This window comes from Tupaia chinensis, unplaced genomic scaffold, assembly GCF_000334495.1.
Source record: "Tupaia chinensis unplaced genomic scaffold, TupChi_1.0 Scaffold000377_2, whole genome shotgun sequence".
Taxonomy (NCBI): Eukaryota; Metazoa; Chordata; class Mammalia; order Scandentia; family Tupaiidae; genus Tupaia; species Tupaia belangeri.
In genome coordinates, this window is record NW_006159876.1 from 1,962,212 (window position 1) to 1,980,719 (window position 18,508).

General features: G+C 46.3%; 1 protein-coding gene across 3 annotated transcripts in view; it reads left to right on the forward strand.

Moving 5' to 3' along the window:
• The window catches only part of AAGAB (alpha and gamma adaptin binding protein), a 34,095-nt gene extending 17,770 nt beyond the window's left edge, over positions 1 to 16,325 (forward strand). The window contains exons 5-9 of one of the 3 annotated variants that reach the window (XM_027773808.1): positions 5,996 to 6,078; positions 7,632 to 7,731; positions 13,763 to 13,867; positions 14,317 to 14,366; positions 15,070 to 16,325. In XM_027773808.1, the coding sequence (XP_027629609.1) occupies positions 5,996 to 6,078; positions 7,632 to 7,731; positions 13,763 to 13,867; positions 14,317 to 14,366; positions 15,070 to 15,147 (416 nt within the window). In that variant the 3' untranslated portion in view covers positions 15,148 to 16,325. The remainder of the gene's footprint in view (positions 1 to 5,995; positions 6,079 to 7,631; positions 7,732 to 13,762; positions 13,868 to 14,316; positions 14,367 to 15,069) is intronic. The other 2 variants (XM_027773810.1, XM_027773811.1) reach the window with 2 other exon arrangements.
• The last annotated feature ends 2,183 nt before the right edge of the window (positions 16,326 to 18,508 follow it).

Sequence of the window (18,508 nt, forward strand, 5' to 3'; positions counted from 1 at the left end):
AAGGCACTGGACTCCCACATAGCAGACCTTGGTTCGAATCCTGTACCTGATGGCTTGAGACTCACAATGGCTGCATGTGCATTTGTGCCTAAAATCCCAGGAGGAGAATGGAGGAGAAGGGATTGTGGCATAGCCATCCCCCCCCATCCCCCCGAGGGGTGATTTCTTACTCTCCCTTTCACTGTCAGTCTCTGGGAAGCACATGTGCTCTATGGCGAAACCTGAAAACAAACAAACAAACAAACAAAAACAACAACAAAAATTTTTCTTACACATACTTAGCACTCAGTATGCTAGCTATTATTATTAACTCTTATTATAATTTTGCAGGTTAAGTATTCTTTTTAAAAAATTATTTATTTAATTTTATTTATGTTGTTTTTTGTTCTGTTTTGTTTTTGTTTTTTGTAATTTGCTATAGCGTGCATGTGCTCGCCAGAGAGAGAGAGGGAAAGTGAGAAAGCAAGCTGCCAGACTTGGGGCTCAAACTATGATTGGCCATGTGGGAGTCCAGTACCTTAACCACCACGCCACCTGCTGGCCCCAGGCTACGTATTGTTATAACCACTGCACAGATGTAAAAGCTGAGGTACAGAGAAGGCACCACTTACGTAAGACCAGACAGTAAGTGACAGAACCAGCCTTAAAACAAAAAGAAAACAAAACGGCCTCCATCCATCTCCAAGTTCATATGCTCATCATATTGCCTGGAGAAGTGGGGGAGGGCAGAAAAATTAAAAGGAATATTCATAATTCCACATTATAAAATTCCTCTGGCTTAGGTTTTTAATTCTGTGCATATCTCAGGTAACGTAAGTCAGAAGTGCTATGTGAACTGTGCTTTATGTTTCTAAAATGGCAATGTGCCTTTACACTTGTAATCCACGTCACGTATTGGGGATTTTCAGACGTATTAAAAAATAAATTCTCATCCTCAAGACTTGGGGATTTCCCAATTTAAATCTTAATTCTAGAGGGTGTTGTTTTGTTTCTGACACGTCCTGGAAGAATCTATGCTAATGACCAGCACCGCTAAATTTTTTTGTATCGTACTATCATTTCTATCGTTCTACTGGTGCCAGCTTACTTGACTACCGACATTGAGTGGGATGTCTGAGGTCTGGAGTTTAATAGACTTCTCATATATATGAGGAATTTATTTTCACCGCTTAACAACTTAACCTCATTCTGCATTCCTAAAGTTCCAGAAGAGTCAGTTGAGTAGGTACATTCATGTATTCCTTCCCAGTCTAGTTTTATGTAGCATCAGTAAACCCATGGATGCCAGAAAGTTTTTAAAAATATTTATTTATTTATTAGTATTATTTTTTTTTAAATTTGAGCAGAGAGAGAGAGAAAGCAAGCAAGCTGCCATGTTCAAGTCTCAAATTGCGGTCAGCCATCTGGGAATCCAGCACCTTAGCCACCACGTTGTAGCAACTACCTGCTAAAGAAATAAATTCTTCTTAAGAGAGAGAACATTTCCGTGCCTTGAATCCCAGAGAGAAAAGAAATCTAGCAAGAATATCTAAACAATGAATATTTTGGGGGGGGAGAAGTTTTTTGCTATAGGGCGCGTGTGCTCACCAGAAAGACAGAGAGACAGAAAGCGAGAAATCACCCCCCAGGGGGAATGGCCATGCCACAATCCCTTCTCCTCCAGTCTCCTCTTGGGATCTTGGGCACACACACACACACACACACCTGGCGTTAAGTTTAAGCCACCAGGTCTGGGATTCGAACCGTGTTCTACTATATGGGAGTCCAGCAACATAGCCATTACGCCAACTGCTGGTCCCATCTTTTTAATATTTTTTTAACTATTTATTGTTATTTTTCAGTTTTGATCAGAAAGAGACAGAGAGAGAGAGGGAAAGTGAGAAAGCAAGCCACCAGGTCCAGGATGGCCATGTGGGAGTCCAGCACCTTTAACCACCACACCACCTGCCAGCCCCACAAACAAAATTTATGTAATTCTTTTCTGTGAGAAGAATAGTTGTACAGGGAGTGCTTATGAGAAGAGTTTTACTAAACATTGGGTCAGGCAAAACTGAGAGTGTTTAAAGCTGTAGTTGTGTAAAATAGCATCCATGTTTCCCCCCCCCATTTTTCCCCCCCCCCCGCCCCCAGTATTCATGTGCAAACAGTCTGCTTTGGGTAAACACAAATTATTCTTGATTATGTAAATTTATGTGTTTCTAACTTTCATAAAATATAAGCAGTGGAACATAATGAAAACGTTCATTAGTTGACAAAATTCTCCATTATTTATAAGAAAACACTCAGCAAAAGTCCTTTGAGCCTCTTAGGAATTGCCTAAAACCTACGATAAAATCATAGCCACCTTAAAAGTTTTCTGAAATTTAAGGTTCTTATTTTTCTTCCTATTTAAAAATGTATACTTAAGCCCATAATTCCAAGTTACTTTTAAAACATGCTAAAGAATTCCTCTTTACTTCATAAAATCACATATTCTAGAATGCAGGGGACCTTGACAATAGGGCATAGGACCTTAACAACAGAGAGAGTGAGGGAAAGTGAAGTGAGAAATCACCCCCGGGGAGATGGCTATGCTGCAATCCCTTCTCCATTCTTTGCTTGGGCATGCACGCACTCATGCCCAGAGAGATTTTCAAGCCACCAGGTCTGGGACTCAAACCACAGTTAACCATGTGGGAGTCCAGCGCCTTACCACCACTCCACCTGTTAGCCCCACAACCCCTTCACTTTGCGTATGAGAATGTGAGGCCTGTGAGGTTGATGAGTTTGTCTAACATCACAAGTAGGCCAAGCTGGAAGTGAAACTCAGTTTTCTGACCACTGTTCTTTTGACTTTTTTATAATTTTATTCACTGGAATTGGAGCATTAATTTTTTTTTCTGAGTCAGCAGGTGGTATAGTGGTTGAGGTGCTGGACTCTCACAGGGCCAACTATGGTTCAAGTCCCAGACCTGGTGGTTTGAAACTCATGCTGGGTGTGTGCATGCATGCCCAAAGAGAATGCAAGAGGGGATTGCAGCATGGCCGTCCCCCGGTGGAGTGATCCCTCGCTTTTTTCTCTCTGTCTCTCTCTCCTCTCTGGCTAGCATGTATGCCCTATAGTAAAAACCTCTCAGAAAGAAAAAAGTCTTTTAAAAAATTGTTTAAAATATACATAACTTAAAATTATTCAATTTCAGAAAAACTCTGTGAGCAGGTAAGTCCATGAATGTGGGCCAAGAATCACAGGGTGCCCAGTCTATAATGCTAAGCCCAGCTCTGCTCCTACCTCCCGCCCAGCCCATGTCCCACCTTTCAGGCAGCCACTGTAAAGGAGGAGTCATTTTTTTTTTTTTTGGAGAGATTTTCACTGTAGGGCGCGTGCGCTCACCAGACAGACAGAGAGAGACATAGAGACAGAAAGCGAGAAATCACCCCCCAGGGGGGATGGTCATGCCACAATCCCTTCTCCTCCATTCTCCTCTCGGGATCTTGGGCACGCACGCACACGCGCCCGGCGTGAGTTTTAAGCCACCGGGTCCAGGACGCAAACCGCGGTCGACTACGTGGGAGTCCAGCGGCATAGCCATTATGCTAACTGCTGGTTCCCAAGGAGGAGTCATTTTAAGCTGACCGTTTGGGTCTAATAACACCTAACCTGACACTGGAGTGCATTATTCTTCAGGAGTTGCAGTCTGACCTGCCAGGTTTAGGGAATACCCAACAGAAGAAAAACGTGAGCCGTAGAATTGGAGTATGGAGAGACACATGAACTGGACTTGCAAGCCACCCACAGTCCAAGTAACTTCCAGGAATAGACGCCAGAGCTCTTTTACAGCACTAGCTTACCGCTCAGATGCTGCCCTCCGTACAAGCAGCCTGGAAGTACGAGAGCTCTCGCACGTCCTCACGACAGGGAGAATCCCCGTCCGAGTTACAGGCGAACTACACGTTCAGCCAACACACAGGGCTGCGGTGATGTTTGAGTAAGTGTCCGCAGGCATTGAAAAGGTCAGCATAGGACAGTGTGGACTGGCTCCTCTCAGGATCCCGTCTCCAGGTCCCACGCTGATGGCATCTCAGTGCCATACCTGGATTGGGCACACTCAGGATGTGGATGGGCTTGACTGCTGCAGGCAACTGCCTAGGGAGAGGGATCAGGCTCGCAAAAGCTGTTGGCTGGGGAGCCAGCAGGTGGCATAGTGGTTAAAGTGCTGGAATCCCATGTGGCAAACTGTGGTTCAAGTCCCAGACCTAGAGGCTTGAGATTTCCACCAGGCGCGTGTGTGTGCGTGCCATACCCCCTGGGGGTGATCTCTCGCTGTCTCTCTGTCCCTGGCAAGCACATGAGCCCTATAGCAAAAATCACTTACCAAAAAAAAAAAAAAAAAAGTTGTTGGTTAATGCCTATCAGGCCACAGTTGAAGCTTCTCCTAAGTGAAGGAAGGAGGAAGGAAATTGCAGTCGATCCTCTTGATACTTGTATGAGACAGGCATCTGAAGCAGGTCACCTGGCAGAGGAAGGGATGCAGGGGATGTGTAGGCGGTGGAGAGAAGGGAGAGAGAGGAAAAATAAAGTCTTTTTTAGAGTTCTTTGACTTCTGTACTGTTAGACGCTTAGATTGTGGTTTCGTGTTCTACTCTAAAGCAGTTGTTTTTCTACTTCTCTAACACTAAGACTCTTCTGGAATACCTGTTAAGAGTTGCGATTTCTTGGCCTCTGTCCTAAGGATGCTGACTTGGGCCCAGCCGCAGCGCAGCGGTGCAGGTGTAGGGCCTTGTGGTACGATGATGGAGCCACGTGGAAGCCCGGGCTCCGGTCCTGGGTTGACCTGAAGTTTCTGGGCATTCCCCCACACCTGTGATTCTGGGTGGCTGGGAGGCTAGGGGCGTAGGGGCGTGGTCACTGTATCGTGAGACTCTGTCAAAAGAACACGCCTCCCCCCAAATAAAAGGAACACCTCTCCCTCCCTTCCCCTCTCTTGGTCTTTCAATCAACTTCTAAAAAAGATGCTGGCTCAGTGACTCTGAGGTAGAGTCCTTGAGCAGTAAGTGGCCCAGGTGATTCTGGGGACCACTCCTGGTCAGGGCTGCTACTTACACTGTCGTCCGTTCTAGACGTTCCGATCGGTCCTCCATTCCGCAGACAGACTTTGAGTACTGGGCGCCTTCACTGCAGGTGGCTCATTCATGACCAAGCTAGGGCTTTACTTCAAGGTTCCTCTTTGCCTGACGATAATGCCTTGGTGTCGATTTTTTAAAATGTTTGTGAGTGCTTAAATGCCTCAGCCCATGGGGCGGGGGACATGGAAACCCAAGCAGAAGCGAGTGGTGGATTGAGAAAGAACAGACGGACTGATAAATAGAGAAAGCAGGTATCGGGCTGACCAGGTGTCTCTGATGGAGAACTCTGCTGCCCCGAGCTGTCCCCAGGTTTATTCTTTTACTCAGCAATGAGGGAGGGAGAAGCTGAAGGGAAAGCCAGGTATCTTGTCTTGTCACGGCTGTGTAGCATCTTGTGTCCTGCGGTCCGTGCGTCTCGTGGTTCTAAACAAGTTTCCCCTGGCCTTCTCTGGCTGACACTCAGCTCCCTTTAATTTACCCTGCCCTGCAGAGCGACGGTAGATTATGTCTGTGTTAGAGCCTTTGCGTGCCCTGTAGTGTCAGCACAAAGACCGTGTCTACTTTAAAGGTCCCTAGCGCCTTATCCACATCTGGCCACGCCTGACACTTAAAGCAATGGAATATTAGTTCACAGTGACTGTGGAAACATCAGTGCTGGTCATCTTTGCAAGCAGAGCAGTTGCATGGCCTTTTGCAGCCCTGCGTGATCTTTCAACTGAACTAATATGTGTTTTTTTAAAGTTAATTGGAATTGAGAGTATGTGACAATAACTGTTTTATAGTTGGAACTTTGATAAAGTAGCCTTCGTTTCACCATCATAGTCATTTTAGCAATTTAAAAATGTAAATTAAAATTTTCTTTTTCTTTTTTTTTAAATTTTTCCCTTTGCAGATAGGAGCCAAGGCTTTAGCCTCCTCAACTCATTGGCTGGAGCAAACCATGGCGTCGGGGCAGCAGGGACCTGCCACTCAGAGGTGAAGATTCTTCTTGGTGCTTTTTTCCTTTTCAGCTTTGATCTTGCCTTGTCATTATGAATCTTTACACAGTCACTGTTTTTTCCTTTCCATTTAAAAGGTGGCAGGGAATATTAAAAATAGATGAAAGGAGAGTCTAAAAGGCCCTCTTATGCCTGGCACCTGTTGGGAGACAGCTCCTTCAGCCCTTGCTAATGCAGCAAGCCCTCCCAAGGTGTTTTCCAGTTTGAGTTGCTCCATATTTTGTTTTGTTTGAAGTCTATTTTCTTTATTCTGTAAGAGAGAGTGGAAGAGGGGCAGCACCTCCAAAAGGGTCTTGATGCCCCTGTCCACCCCCAAAGGGGTCTTGATGCCCCTGTCCACCCCCCAGCCCACCTGCACATGTGTGCCCAGTGTGCTCACAGAGGACTCTGGATGTGAACCCAGAGCCTTCTCGCACAGATCAGCCCTGCAGAGCGACAGCATCATGTTTTACCCCTGAGCTACCATCTGGCCCTGTGCTCCCTATTTATAAAATCTGCTAGGATTTCCTTGAGGTGTAAACTTGCCTCTAGACCTGTAAGTAGGAAACAAAACTGACAGTTCTCTCTAGCACTTCCTGCACACAAGGCCCTGTACAGATCTGAGGCAGAGCCCCTGCCCTCGATGAGCTCGTTCTAGTCCAGTTTCAGCCGTCTGGCCTCAACGACTTTGGTCCGCATTCACCTTGGTCAGCATGCTGGAACGAAAAGCAAACTTGGTTTTTAAAATTATGCTTACAGTGGGACCAGCAATTGGCATAATGGCTATGTCACTGGACTCCCATGTAGTCGACCGTGGTTCAAGTCCCGGACCTGGTGGCTTAAGCTCATGCCAGGCATGCGTGCGTGCGTGCCCAAGATCCTGAGAGGAGAATGGAGGAGAAGGGATTGCGGCATGGCCATCCTCCCGAGGGGTTATTCCTTACTTTTTGTTTCCCTGTCTATCCAGCAAGCACATGTACCCTATAGCAAAAAATCTCTCTCTAGGAAAAAAAAAACACATATCCCTCCAGTTTGAATAATAGGGAAATAAATATTTAGGGCAACATTATCTTTCCTGGGCTTTACTTCATCAGCCTCTCAGCTATTTATGTTACGGTTATATACATTTTCACTTTTTGAATAACAGATTTTTTTTTTTTAGCAGGTTATATTTTTTATTTTTGCGCCTCACACCCACCCTCCACCGCCCACTCCTTACCATCCACTCTCCCCAGTAACCGTCTCTGGTGTTTACACCCATCCTCTCCAGTAAATAGCAGAGAGATGAAATGAAACAAGCAAAAACCGTATTTTAATACTCTACAGCAAAATGATACCACTTTCTGACTTTTTCCTTGAGGGAAAAATACTCCCAAGCTAGTGAACTTTTAGCCTTTTACTTCTTACTGTGATCTCGCTCCTTTTCCCTTCATCCCTTCATCCCTTGCTTCTCTAAAGCCAACCAGGCAGGGCGTATGGGAGCCGCCCTGGTTCTGGACTCAGGTTCGAAGGAGGCCACTGTCTTGTGCTTGTTTTGCGTGTCTCCCTCAGCAGCAGCGGAGTTTGCCAGCAGCAGACAGGGCCGAGCCCCTCTCGGATCATCGGGATGGCGCATCGAGCACGGCAGACACCCCAGGTGACAGCACTGTGGGTAAGCTCCTCCTCTGCTACCAGGAGATAGCTCAGGGGCTTGGACTAGCTATCTGGGCAGAAATTCTAGAGGGGGAAATCAACTCAAAATGTGGAGAAGGGAAGAAAATTGATAGCGTACCCCAAATAAACGTGATCCTTGCCAGCAGCTGTCAGGAAGTGGGGGAAGAATAAATACATAACAAATACGGGGGCACCACTTTCTCTTTGACTGTCGCAGCAGGATCTCGGTTCAGATCGTCTTAGCAAAGGCTGACAGAACCACATGGCAGAACGGCTTTACAGCTAGCTGTGCGCTGCAGCTTGCTCATGGTAGCTAACCGCCGTCGATGACGCTGACGAGGACAGTGCAGCTTTAGATTTATAAGCCCTTTCACATCCTTTCAAGGGTCTCTCTTCTTAAAAAGAATTATTTATTCATCTATTATTATTACTATTTTTCAATTGGACCAGAGAGAGACAGAGAGAGAAAGGGAAGGCAAGAAAGCAAGCCACCAGGTTTGGGACTTGAACCGTAGTCATGGTGGGAGTCCAGCACCCTTAACCACTATGCCACCTGCCAGCCCCAAGTTTCTCTTTTTTTTTTTTTAAGAATTATGTATTTAATTTTATTTATTATTGTCATTAGTAGTAGTAGTATTTTTTGAGGAGCTTTTGTTTGTTTGTTTCTTTTTGGCTATAGGGTACATGAGTTTACCAGAGAGACAGAAAGCAAAAATTCACTCCCCAGTGGGGATGGCCACGCCGCAGTCCCTTCGTCTCCATTCTCCTCCTTGGATTTTGGGCATGCATGCACATGCACCCAGTGTGAGTTTCCAGCCACTGGGTCTGGGACTCAAACCATAGTTGAGCACTTCCAGTGCCTTAACCACCACACCATCACCCATTGGCTCCCGTTATCATTATTTTTAATTTGCTATAGGGCATGTATGCTCACCAAAGAGAGACAGAGATGGGGAGAGGAGTGAGAAAAGAAGCCGAAAGGCCTGGGGCTTGAACTGCAGTCGGCCATGTAGGACTCCAGAGTCTTAACCACTATGCTACCTGCTGGCCCCTTAAGGTTCTGTCATATCCATTTTCTCATTTGGTAATGAAATCTGGCAGTGACATTATTTTACGGATTTGGACCTGAAGCCCAGAGAAGTTTAGTAACTTTTTCAAGAACATCCAATGAGAAGGCCGGGGAGCTGAAACTGGAGTACACCCTGCTGTCCTGGGCCAGAAAGCCAAGGAGCTTCATGGACAGTAACTCTTCAGTGTCTTTGTTGGGGAACCACTGATATACCTACTTCCTCCTTGTGCCACAGAGGGCTCACGTGCAGTAACGCATTCGTATTATTAGATAATCCATGTAGAAAGCTCAAGTGATTGGCTAGAGAAATGTATTGAAAAGAAAAAATTAGGTAAAATCCTTCTTTCTTTTTATTCAGTCTTATCCTCTCAATGCATCCTGCCTATTGGCTTTTAAACCCACTAAGGCCTCTGCCATGAAAACAGATCATTAATAGCACTGAAGTGGGTGGAGATGACAAGAACCAACCTAAGTACCTTTGCAAAAGAGTGAAAGAACTAGATATCATAAGGGTGAAGACAAGAAGAACCGAACACAGATCATGAACTCTGCTTAGTAAATTTGTTTTCCAAGGAGTATGGGTTAGCAATTTTAAAATCATACGTATATGCATACATACATATATACATACATATGTAGGTGTATAAGTATATATGTGTGTATGTAGCTGAAAAAATATGAAAATACAGATAATGACAGTAGGTTTCTCACTGTCAGAGAAGGAAGTTACAGATATGGGAAGGGAAGGGCTGGGATGAACCCTTTGGTACGGGATGGAAACCTAATGCATCAGTATGAACTCGGAGTTTTTAAGCTATGCTTAACAGAGCAACAGGGAAATAAATATGTTTGTGTGTGTTCGTGTGTCAGTAGACATACATGTGTGTCCTAGCTCTGTCCGCCGAGAGGGCACCACACCCCAGGAACAGTGGGCACACTGATAGCACTCCAGTCTTGGTCTCTAGATCCACTCTCCAATGAAGGAGAAGTGTTTGAGTCCAGGACTAGAGCAGGAAAAATGCAGGATGACCTTGCAGCATCTTGTGGTGCCTGAGGTGAGGGGGTTTTCAACAGAGAGCAGGGACATGTTGAACGGCTACAGGAACCAACCCCAACAAACTTCTGATGGCCAAAGCTGCGACCATTTGACCAGCAAAGTAAATTAATGAAGTATTAGGGTATAACTCATAGAGTAAATCTATGAGTCTATACTGATATCAATAAATAATTGGATAAATAAATGGGAAAGGACTCCCCTTCCCTACATTCAAATTCCAGTTAATAAATGTAGGGGGAATGAGGAGAACTGAAAGCCACACAGTATAGTAATAGTGATTCAGGCGAGATCCACGCATGGATGTTCAAGTTAGTGGATGATTGGGCCAGCAGGTGGCACAGTGGCTAAGGTGGCCGGATCCCACATGACTGACTGTGCCATTTGAAATCTGGACCCTGTGACTTGGAAAACATGCTGGGCACATGTGTGTGCATGCCCAGAATCCCAAGGGGAGAATGGAGAAGAGATTACAGTGTGGTCATTCTCCCGGAAGGTACCTTCTCACTTTCTGTCTGTCTCTCTGGTGAGCACATATGCCCTATAGCAAATGTTTGAAACAGTAAATATATATGATATGAAAATTAAAAAAAAACAAAACAGTGAAGGAAAGTTTGAGAAGTAGGATATTTGCATAGTCTAAAAGTGTCTACCCCAAGATACTTACTACAAAGGGCACTGGCCGATACCAACCACTTTAACAAAGTGGCGAAGTTACCACCACCAGTAATCAGTCATCTTGACATCTCCTCTGGTGTGGGGCACTGAGAACCACACATAACTGCTATGGTGGTCTTGCCAAAAATGCGCACCTTTATCTAACAATGGGAAAACATCTGATAAACCCAAATAGGACATTTTACAAAGTAACTGACCAGTACCCTTCAAAAGTGTCACGAGAGCTCAGGAAAGTCTAAGGGACAGCCACAGATTGGACGAGGAGGAGATAGCGGAGTCCTGTTAGCCTCCTGGAACAGAGAAAGGGCCCTGGGAAAGCTGAGTCAAGTCTGTGGTTTACTTACCAGCATGGAATCCATACTAGCATCTTGATCTTAACAGTTACGCTATGGTTATGTAGGACGTCAGCACGAGAGGAGGATGGGGGGAGAGGGATACGAGAACTCCACTGTTCTTGCAACATTTTTATAAGACTAAAATGACTAAAGTGAAAAAAAAAAAAAGCAAAGCCAAACTGAAAACCAACCATCTTTAGAATGTCTTATTTTCCTCTCTGTCTTTACGAAGCTTGTTTCTGTTGCTCACCTCCTGTGCAGTCCTCAGCTCACTCCCATGTGGCTCTTACCCAAATATGCCACTAAACAGCCCTGTGCAAAGGACACGGTGCCCCCATATCACCGGATCTAGAATTTAACAGGCCTCCTCTTGGCCTCTTGGTGGCATTCAGTACCGTGGACCAGTCCCTCTCTGAAACATTGCTTTCTTTTAACTCACCCAGCACAGCATGTCTGTTTTCTTCCCACTTTAGTTCCTCCTCTTTCTCTGGTAGATGACCGTCCTTTACCCAGCCTTTACTGCCGCCCTTCAATACGCCATCTAAACGGCTCCTCAAACCCACTCGTTTCTGTCATGTTGGTCACTCAGTTCCCAGGTATATGGGATAATTAAGAAAGTTTCATCCTCTCTTCTGTATACCAGCTGCCTACCTGACATGGGTATTGAACTAAAGTAAATGTATGAGCTCAAATGCATGTTTTCAAAACTTTGCCAGAGGGTAAATGAGAGAGAAAGTGCGAAATCACCCCCACGTCATGGGGCACGGTCACACCACAGTCCCTCGTCCTTCATTCTCCTTCATTTGGGGATCTGGGGCGTGCATGCACACGTACCTAACATGTTTCTGAAGCTGCCAGGCCCAGGACTTGAACCTTACAGCCGTTTCAGACCCAGCCGCTTTAACCATCACACAACAGGCTGGCCCTCAAGTGCATTTTTAATACCAAATTGTCTGGCATGAGGTAGATGCAAAGAATTGTAAATAATCGTTCTTCTCTCCAAAGAGCTGATAGTGAAGAAATGCAGAGATAGGATTAGTCATGTCGGTTGCAGTCATGGGCTTCGGAGACCTGTGCAGCTGGGTTCAAGTCATGGGTGGCTCTGTCATTCACTGTCTAGGTATTCTATTACCTAGAATAGAAAGTTGCATGCCGAAAAGGTGAGGCAAACTCTCTATTGTCCTCAGTTTCCTTTTCAAAAAAATAATGATAACAAATCTTTCCTTGAAGGCTGTTACAAGATAAAATGGAATTTGGGCCAGCAAGTAGCATGATGGTTAAGGTTTTGGACCCCCATATGGCTGACACTGTTTAAGTCCCAGACCCGGTAGCTTGAAAATCACTCTTGAGTACATGTGTATGCATGCCCAGAATCCCAGGAGGAGAGGGACTGTGATGTGGACATCCGCCCTGGTGGGTGTATTTCTCTTTCTCTCTCACTGTCTCTGTCTCTGTGAGCATGTGTGCCCTATGGCAAAAACCTAAGGAAAAAAAGCAATTGTGTGAGTTAAAGCACTCAGTGGTACACGCACAAAGTAAAATTGCTCTTATTGAAATGGTATTTATTACAGTAGTGGCTGAAATACAAACAGCTCATGCAGATGCCAGGATGGCTTTGTGAACATGAGTGCGGAAAGAATTCCCAGAAAGGACACCCGTGAACTGGGAAGGCTAGGAGCAGCATTCTACAGATGGTTGGCCTGGATTGGAGAATGAGTTAGAATTCTGATTACAAACAAACTTTGATACCAAGAAGCAATATGCTGTGATAAAAATAGTAAAGAGTTTGCAATAAGAACATATGATTTGAGTCTGAATAACTTATTTTTAAAGAGATTTTTGCTATTGGGCACATGGGCACTCCAGAGAGACGGAAAGTGAGAAATCACCCCTTTCCCCCCAGGGGAATGGACTTCCTGCAATCCCTCCTTCTCCACTCTCCTCTCAGGATTTTGGGCATGCATGCACACGCACCTGGCATGAGTTGCAAGCTACTGGGTCCGTGACTTGAACCTCAGCCACATGGGAGTCCTGTGTCTTAACCACTATGCCACCTGCTGGTCCCTGCTGAATGACAGTAATTTTAGAGTATGTTTGCATGTTCATGAGACACACACACACACACACACACACACACACACACACACCCAAACAGGCACTCAAAGGGTTTGGCCATACAGCAGTCTTTCTGCCAGATGACAGTAATTTTAGAGTATGTTTGCATGTTCATGAGACACACACACACACACACACACACACACAGGCACTCAAAGGGTTTGACCATACAGCAGTCCCTTCTGCCAGCCTGCCAGCGAGTCAGGATCTGAGGTGCACACATACCTGGTGCGTTTCAGGTCGACTCAGGTTCCAAACTGGTGGCCAGTCTCATGGCTTCCCACACTTGGGATCATTATGCTACCTCTGTGCCACTGAGGCTGGGTTGAGTTCGTTTCTAAATACAGTTTTTCTCATCTGTAAGTTGTGGGTTGTCCTTTTTTGTGGTGGGTGTCAGTAGTAAATGTGAAAACAAGTGTGGTATGGTAAAATATGGTAACAATTGTCATTTATAGTTGCGTCAGTGTGTCTTAGTGGGGAGAGTGTGGCCTTCAGGGTTGGAAACCATATGTCTGAACCCACTTACTAATTGTGACCTCGAGCAAGCAAGTCACTTCAACGCTGAGCTTTAGTTTTCTTCCCTCTAAAGTGGACTTAGTATATTCCTTACCTCATCATAGTCTGTCGAGAAGTTTCAGTTCACTAGCAGCCGTGCAGGGTGGGGCACCATGGTCTGTAAAGCTGGCCCACAGTGGGCATGCAGTTGGTTTTCAACTCTGTGTGTTGAGCACATGTATCGTTAACGTGTGGTAAATAATGCGTCCGATCCTCGCTTTAGATCCCATGTTAGATCTGGATATTCAAGAACTGGCCAGCCTGACTACTGGAGGAGGTGATCTGGAGAATTTTGAAAGACTGTTTTCAAAGTTAAAGGAAATGAAAGGTAATCAGATCCGTGCGTCTGAGATGCCCTCACCCCGATGCTCGTGTCTTTCATGTAGTAGGACCCGTTTTGTAAGCGCTAGGTTGGAGTCCATGCTCTGGTCTCAGCTGCCTTGAGAAACTTAGCTACTGGGGGACTATGCCATCCTCTGGTAAAATTCCCCGGGAATATTTTCCTTTCTTCATTCTGCTTTTTCTTGCTTTTCCTTCTCCTTTTGCCTCCCCCTGGTTCTCTCTGTGTGTTTCATTAACATGGTCTCCGTCACATCCCTCCTGGCCTACAGCATTCCCAGGAACATTTGGAAGACTAACGCCTCCTAACGCCTGTAATGACTACATCGTAAACCTGTCCTTGACACTCATCTCCCATCTCATAGTGTTAGAACATCCGTGCACTCCACAGTTTCCTGCGCTACCACACAGATTTCCTAAGATATATTTTCCCCCTAGACAAAGCCGCGACGCTTCCTCACGAGCAGAGAAAGTTGCATGCAGAAAAGGTGAGCCAATCCGTCAGTCAGGTACCTGTGAAAGGCCCAGTGCTATTTTAGGGTTGTATCACACTTGTGTACTTTTAAAGGGTCTCATTTGAGCTTTTCATTGATTATTAACTTATACCTGTCGGCTATCAGAAAAGTCATGATGCATTTTTGCATAGACAAATACATCACGACTTTTCTGATGCCCCAATAATGAAATATTTATGAAATGGCAATATAGTCGCTACAATCAAACCGAGATTTTTCCAGTGTACGTTAAGTGACAAGGAGCTTTGAGACGCAGGCTGTTGACTTTCCCAGCCATTGGGTCAGAAAACTTAGCTGCTGTTTTGTTTTGTTATTACCAACACAACATGTGTTCTTGGCAGGAAACCTCCGTACTTGATGATATTCCATTATATAAATGTGTCATAATTCATTTGTTCAGCTCCCCTTTGGACACTTAGGCCGTGTGCATGTTTGGCTTTTATAGGAAATGAAGCTGTGCATGCCTTTGCACATCCCTGTTGTCTGGAACTCTGATTATACCTTTAGCATAAATTTCTACAATGGAACTGCTGGGTCAAAGGGTATTCAGGGTTTTGATATACGTTGCCAGAGGGCATGGTGTAGAATATTAAGTCTCAGGGAGTTTAAGGTACAATATAGGAAATGAGCTGAAGTTACCTGTCACCTAAAATGTGTTCCGTGGTTCTCTCTGCAGGTGGCCAAGGCATTCTGGATGGCAATCGGGGGAGACAGAGATGAAATCGAAGGCCTTTCATCTGATGAAGAACACTGAGTTACCCACACTAGAACTGACCAGTGAAGATGCTGGCTCTCTGCCTCCTCGGGTCAGCTGCACTGGAATCGCCATTATCTTGGTGGCTGCCTGAGTTGGTACTAGGGCTCCCTTCAGTTTAGTTTTTTGGGGGGTGGGGTTCAGGAGAAACCTTTTCTCCCTCAGCATATCGTAAGGGAGTGAGGAGTACAGTGACAATAATGAGTGAGAATTTCTCAGACATACTTTGTGACTCTAGGAATGGAGGTTGAATGAGTCTTAGAGGGCTACGTGATTTGCCCAAGGTAAAGGACAGGACCTCCAAGTCCTCGTCAGCCTTACAAATCCATTTCCTCCCTTCACACTCGGTCCCTGTAGATGAGGAGCTGGTGCTGTCCTTGCTGGGTGTCTTGGATTTTCTTCATTCAAGGAGCTCGCGGCTGTGAGTTATGGTGCTTTTGGGGGAGGAAGAAAAGATGCAGATTTGATCCACAGTGTGGATCACAGTGTGATACATAGATAGCGTCAGAGTCTATCCTGCTGGTTAGTCTCTAGCTACAACAATCCTTAAAGTATAGCTCCTGAGCTCATGCTGGGAACTGAAGAGCCAGCGTGAGGTTTTAGTAGTAAGTGAGGCAAAGGTTTCCGACTCCGGTGGGATAACAAACCCTCTGCTGAGTGTGTGTGTAAGAGAGAGGACTTTGAGGGACTCCTTTGGGGCCATCAGGACAGCAGGTGCTCCCGTGCTGAGATGGCTTTGTCGGCATACTATCATGGAGGAACTTCGGAGCTGCCAGGGCTGTGCAGTCACACTTCAGACCCTCAGCCCAGGCGCGTTTCCCGCTTTCCCTTGTAAAGCCGAGACCGTGGCCAGGGCAGCAATGCTAAGCGGTGGGTGAGGATGTGAGCTGCCAGGCCGTGAGTTCTTGGACACCTGGCCTAGTTCCAGGGTGGACCTCCCCTCTGTGCCCTTCCGGGACCACAGTCCCGAGGGAAGACCTTTACTGCTTATCCTCTGTCGCGTTGGAGCGGTGAGCCCAAAAGGGCTGGGTCACCAAAGGGAAAGTTTCCAAAGAAAGTGTGGGAAGTACAGCAAATAAAAATCCTTCTTTCTTTCTTTCTAGACACTTTTCTAATGTTTGCCAGTTACTGCCATGGCTCTAAGTGGGCCCAGGGCACCGAGGACGGATTCTGGTCTCTATCGTAAGGGAGTGAGGAGTACAGTGACAATAATGAGTGAGAATTTCTCAGACATACTTTGTGACTCTAGGAATGGAGGTTGAATGAGTCTTAGAGGGCTACGTGATTTGCCCAAGGTAAAGGACAGGACCTCCAAGTCCTCGTCAGCCTTACAAATCCATTTCCTCCCTTCACACTCGGTCCCTGTAGATGAGGAGCTGGTGCTGTCCTTGCTGGGTGTCTTGGATTTTCTTCATTCAAGGAGCTCGCGGCTGTGAGTTATGGTGCTTTTGGGGGAGGAAGAAAAGATGCAGATTTGATCCACAGTGTGGATCACAGTGTGATACATAGATAGCGTCAGAGTCTATCCTGCTGGTTAGTCTCTAGCTACAACAATCCTTAAAGTATAGCTCCTGAGCTCATGCTGGGAACTGAAGAGCCAGCGTGAGGTTTTAGTAGTAAGTGAGGCAAAGGTTTCCGACTCCGGTGGGATAACAAACCCTCTGCTGAGTGTGTGTGTAAGAGAGAGGACTTTGAGGGACTCCTTTGGGGCCATCAGGACAGCAGGTGCTCCCGTGCTGAGATGGCTTTGTCGGCATACTATCATGGAGGAACTTCGGAGCTGCCAGGGCTGTGCAGTCACACTTCAGACCCTCAGCCCAGGCGCGTTTCCCGCTTTCCCTTGTAAAGCCGAGACCGTGGCCAGGGCAGCAATGCTAAGCGGTGGGTGAGGATGTGAGCTGCCAGGCCGTGAGTTCTTGGACACCTGGCCTAGTTCCAGGGTGGACCTCCCCTCTGTGCCCTTCCGGGACCACAGTCCCGAGGGAAGACCTTTACTGCTTATCCTCTGTCGCGTTGGAGCGGTGAGCCCAAAAGGGCTGGGTCACCAAAGGGAAAGTTTCCAAAGAAAGTGTGGGAAGTACAGCAAATAAAAATCCTTCTTTCTTTCTAGACACTTTTCTAATGTTTGCCAGTTACTGCCATGGCTCTAAGTGGGCCCAGGGCACCGAGGACGGATTCTGGTCTCATGTTAGCACTAAACCATTCAGGGCAGGGAACAAACACAGGTTAGGGTCACAGAAGCAAGGTTTCCCCCGCAACCCTCCTTTCTGGGCACCACCGTATAAGCTCTGCAGAACCTGGGGCAGATAGCAGTGGGGTAGGATGTGACCAGGGCCGGGCCGGGCAGCCACGGGAAGGGGGCATCTCCGTGATGGCATGTCCAGGAGGAGCCTTCCAGAGCCTGCCTCATCCTACGGAGTGAACTTTCATTTTCTTTCTTTTTCTTTTTTTTTGCCTGAGTCCATGGTTTACCACCATCCTGTTAGTGTTTCTTCAAGGTGACCGTATTAGCCACTGACTAGGAATAGAAGAGAAGTTAGCTCTGGGGTTACAAAGTGAAAGGCAGAACATTTTTACTGAAACATGGCAAGTTGGAGGAAATATATCAGGCCACATGGTTAGGGACAACAGACTAGAAAAGCTGTGAATTTGCCTTTCTGGTTTAAACAAAGCCAGGTAATTAAAATGTGATTTATGCAGCAATTCTCTACTGTGTGTGGTTATTTTGCTTGTAGCGGGGAATGTGAGTGAGGAAGCCTGAGTGGAACTGTACAGTCTGAGTTTGTCAAGCTCGCTATTTTGGGAACCCATCAGGCATATTGTCACCTCATGTTTTTAAGACTTCAGCTCTCTGGGGGCACCGTCCCTCCCAGGGGACGTGAGAGATGCAGGTACCTGGGACCTGCACGAGGCCTGTGTGGGGCGATTCCGAGCCAGCGCTGCCGTGGCAGGTGCCGTCCCTAATGTGGGAGTGTGGGCTGTCCAGCTGAGGTTTAAAATAAGAGTGGGGCAGCCACGGTGTGTGGTTGTGAAGGCACCTGGATCCCACGTGGTGACTGCACGGTCTGAGTCTTGGACCCACTGGCTTGAGAAACGCACTGGTGCCCAGAATCCTGAAAGGAGGCGGACGGAGGAGGAGCCACAGTGGTGTGGCCACTCCCCTCCCCCTGGTGGGGAGAAGGGAGGCTTTCTTACTCCCCTTTCTCTCTCTGGCAAGTACATGTGCCCTATAGCGAGTTTAATAATGATAAAATGAAAGATTCGGCTTTTTTTTTTTCCTTCAACATTTCTCTGTTGTGTAACAGTGTTTGGTACGTAGTAGACCCTCAGTTTGGGTCGGAAAGTATGATTTGTGTTTGAT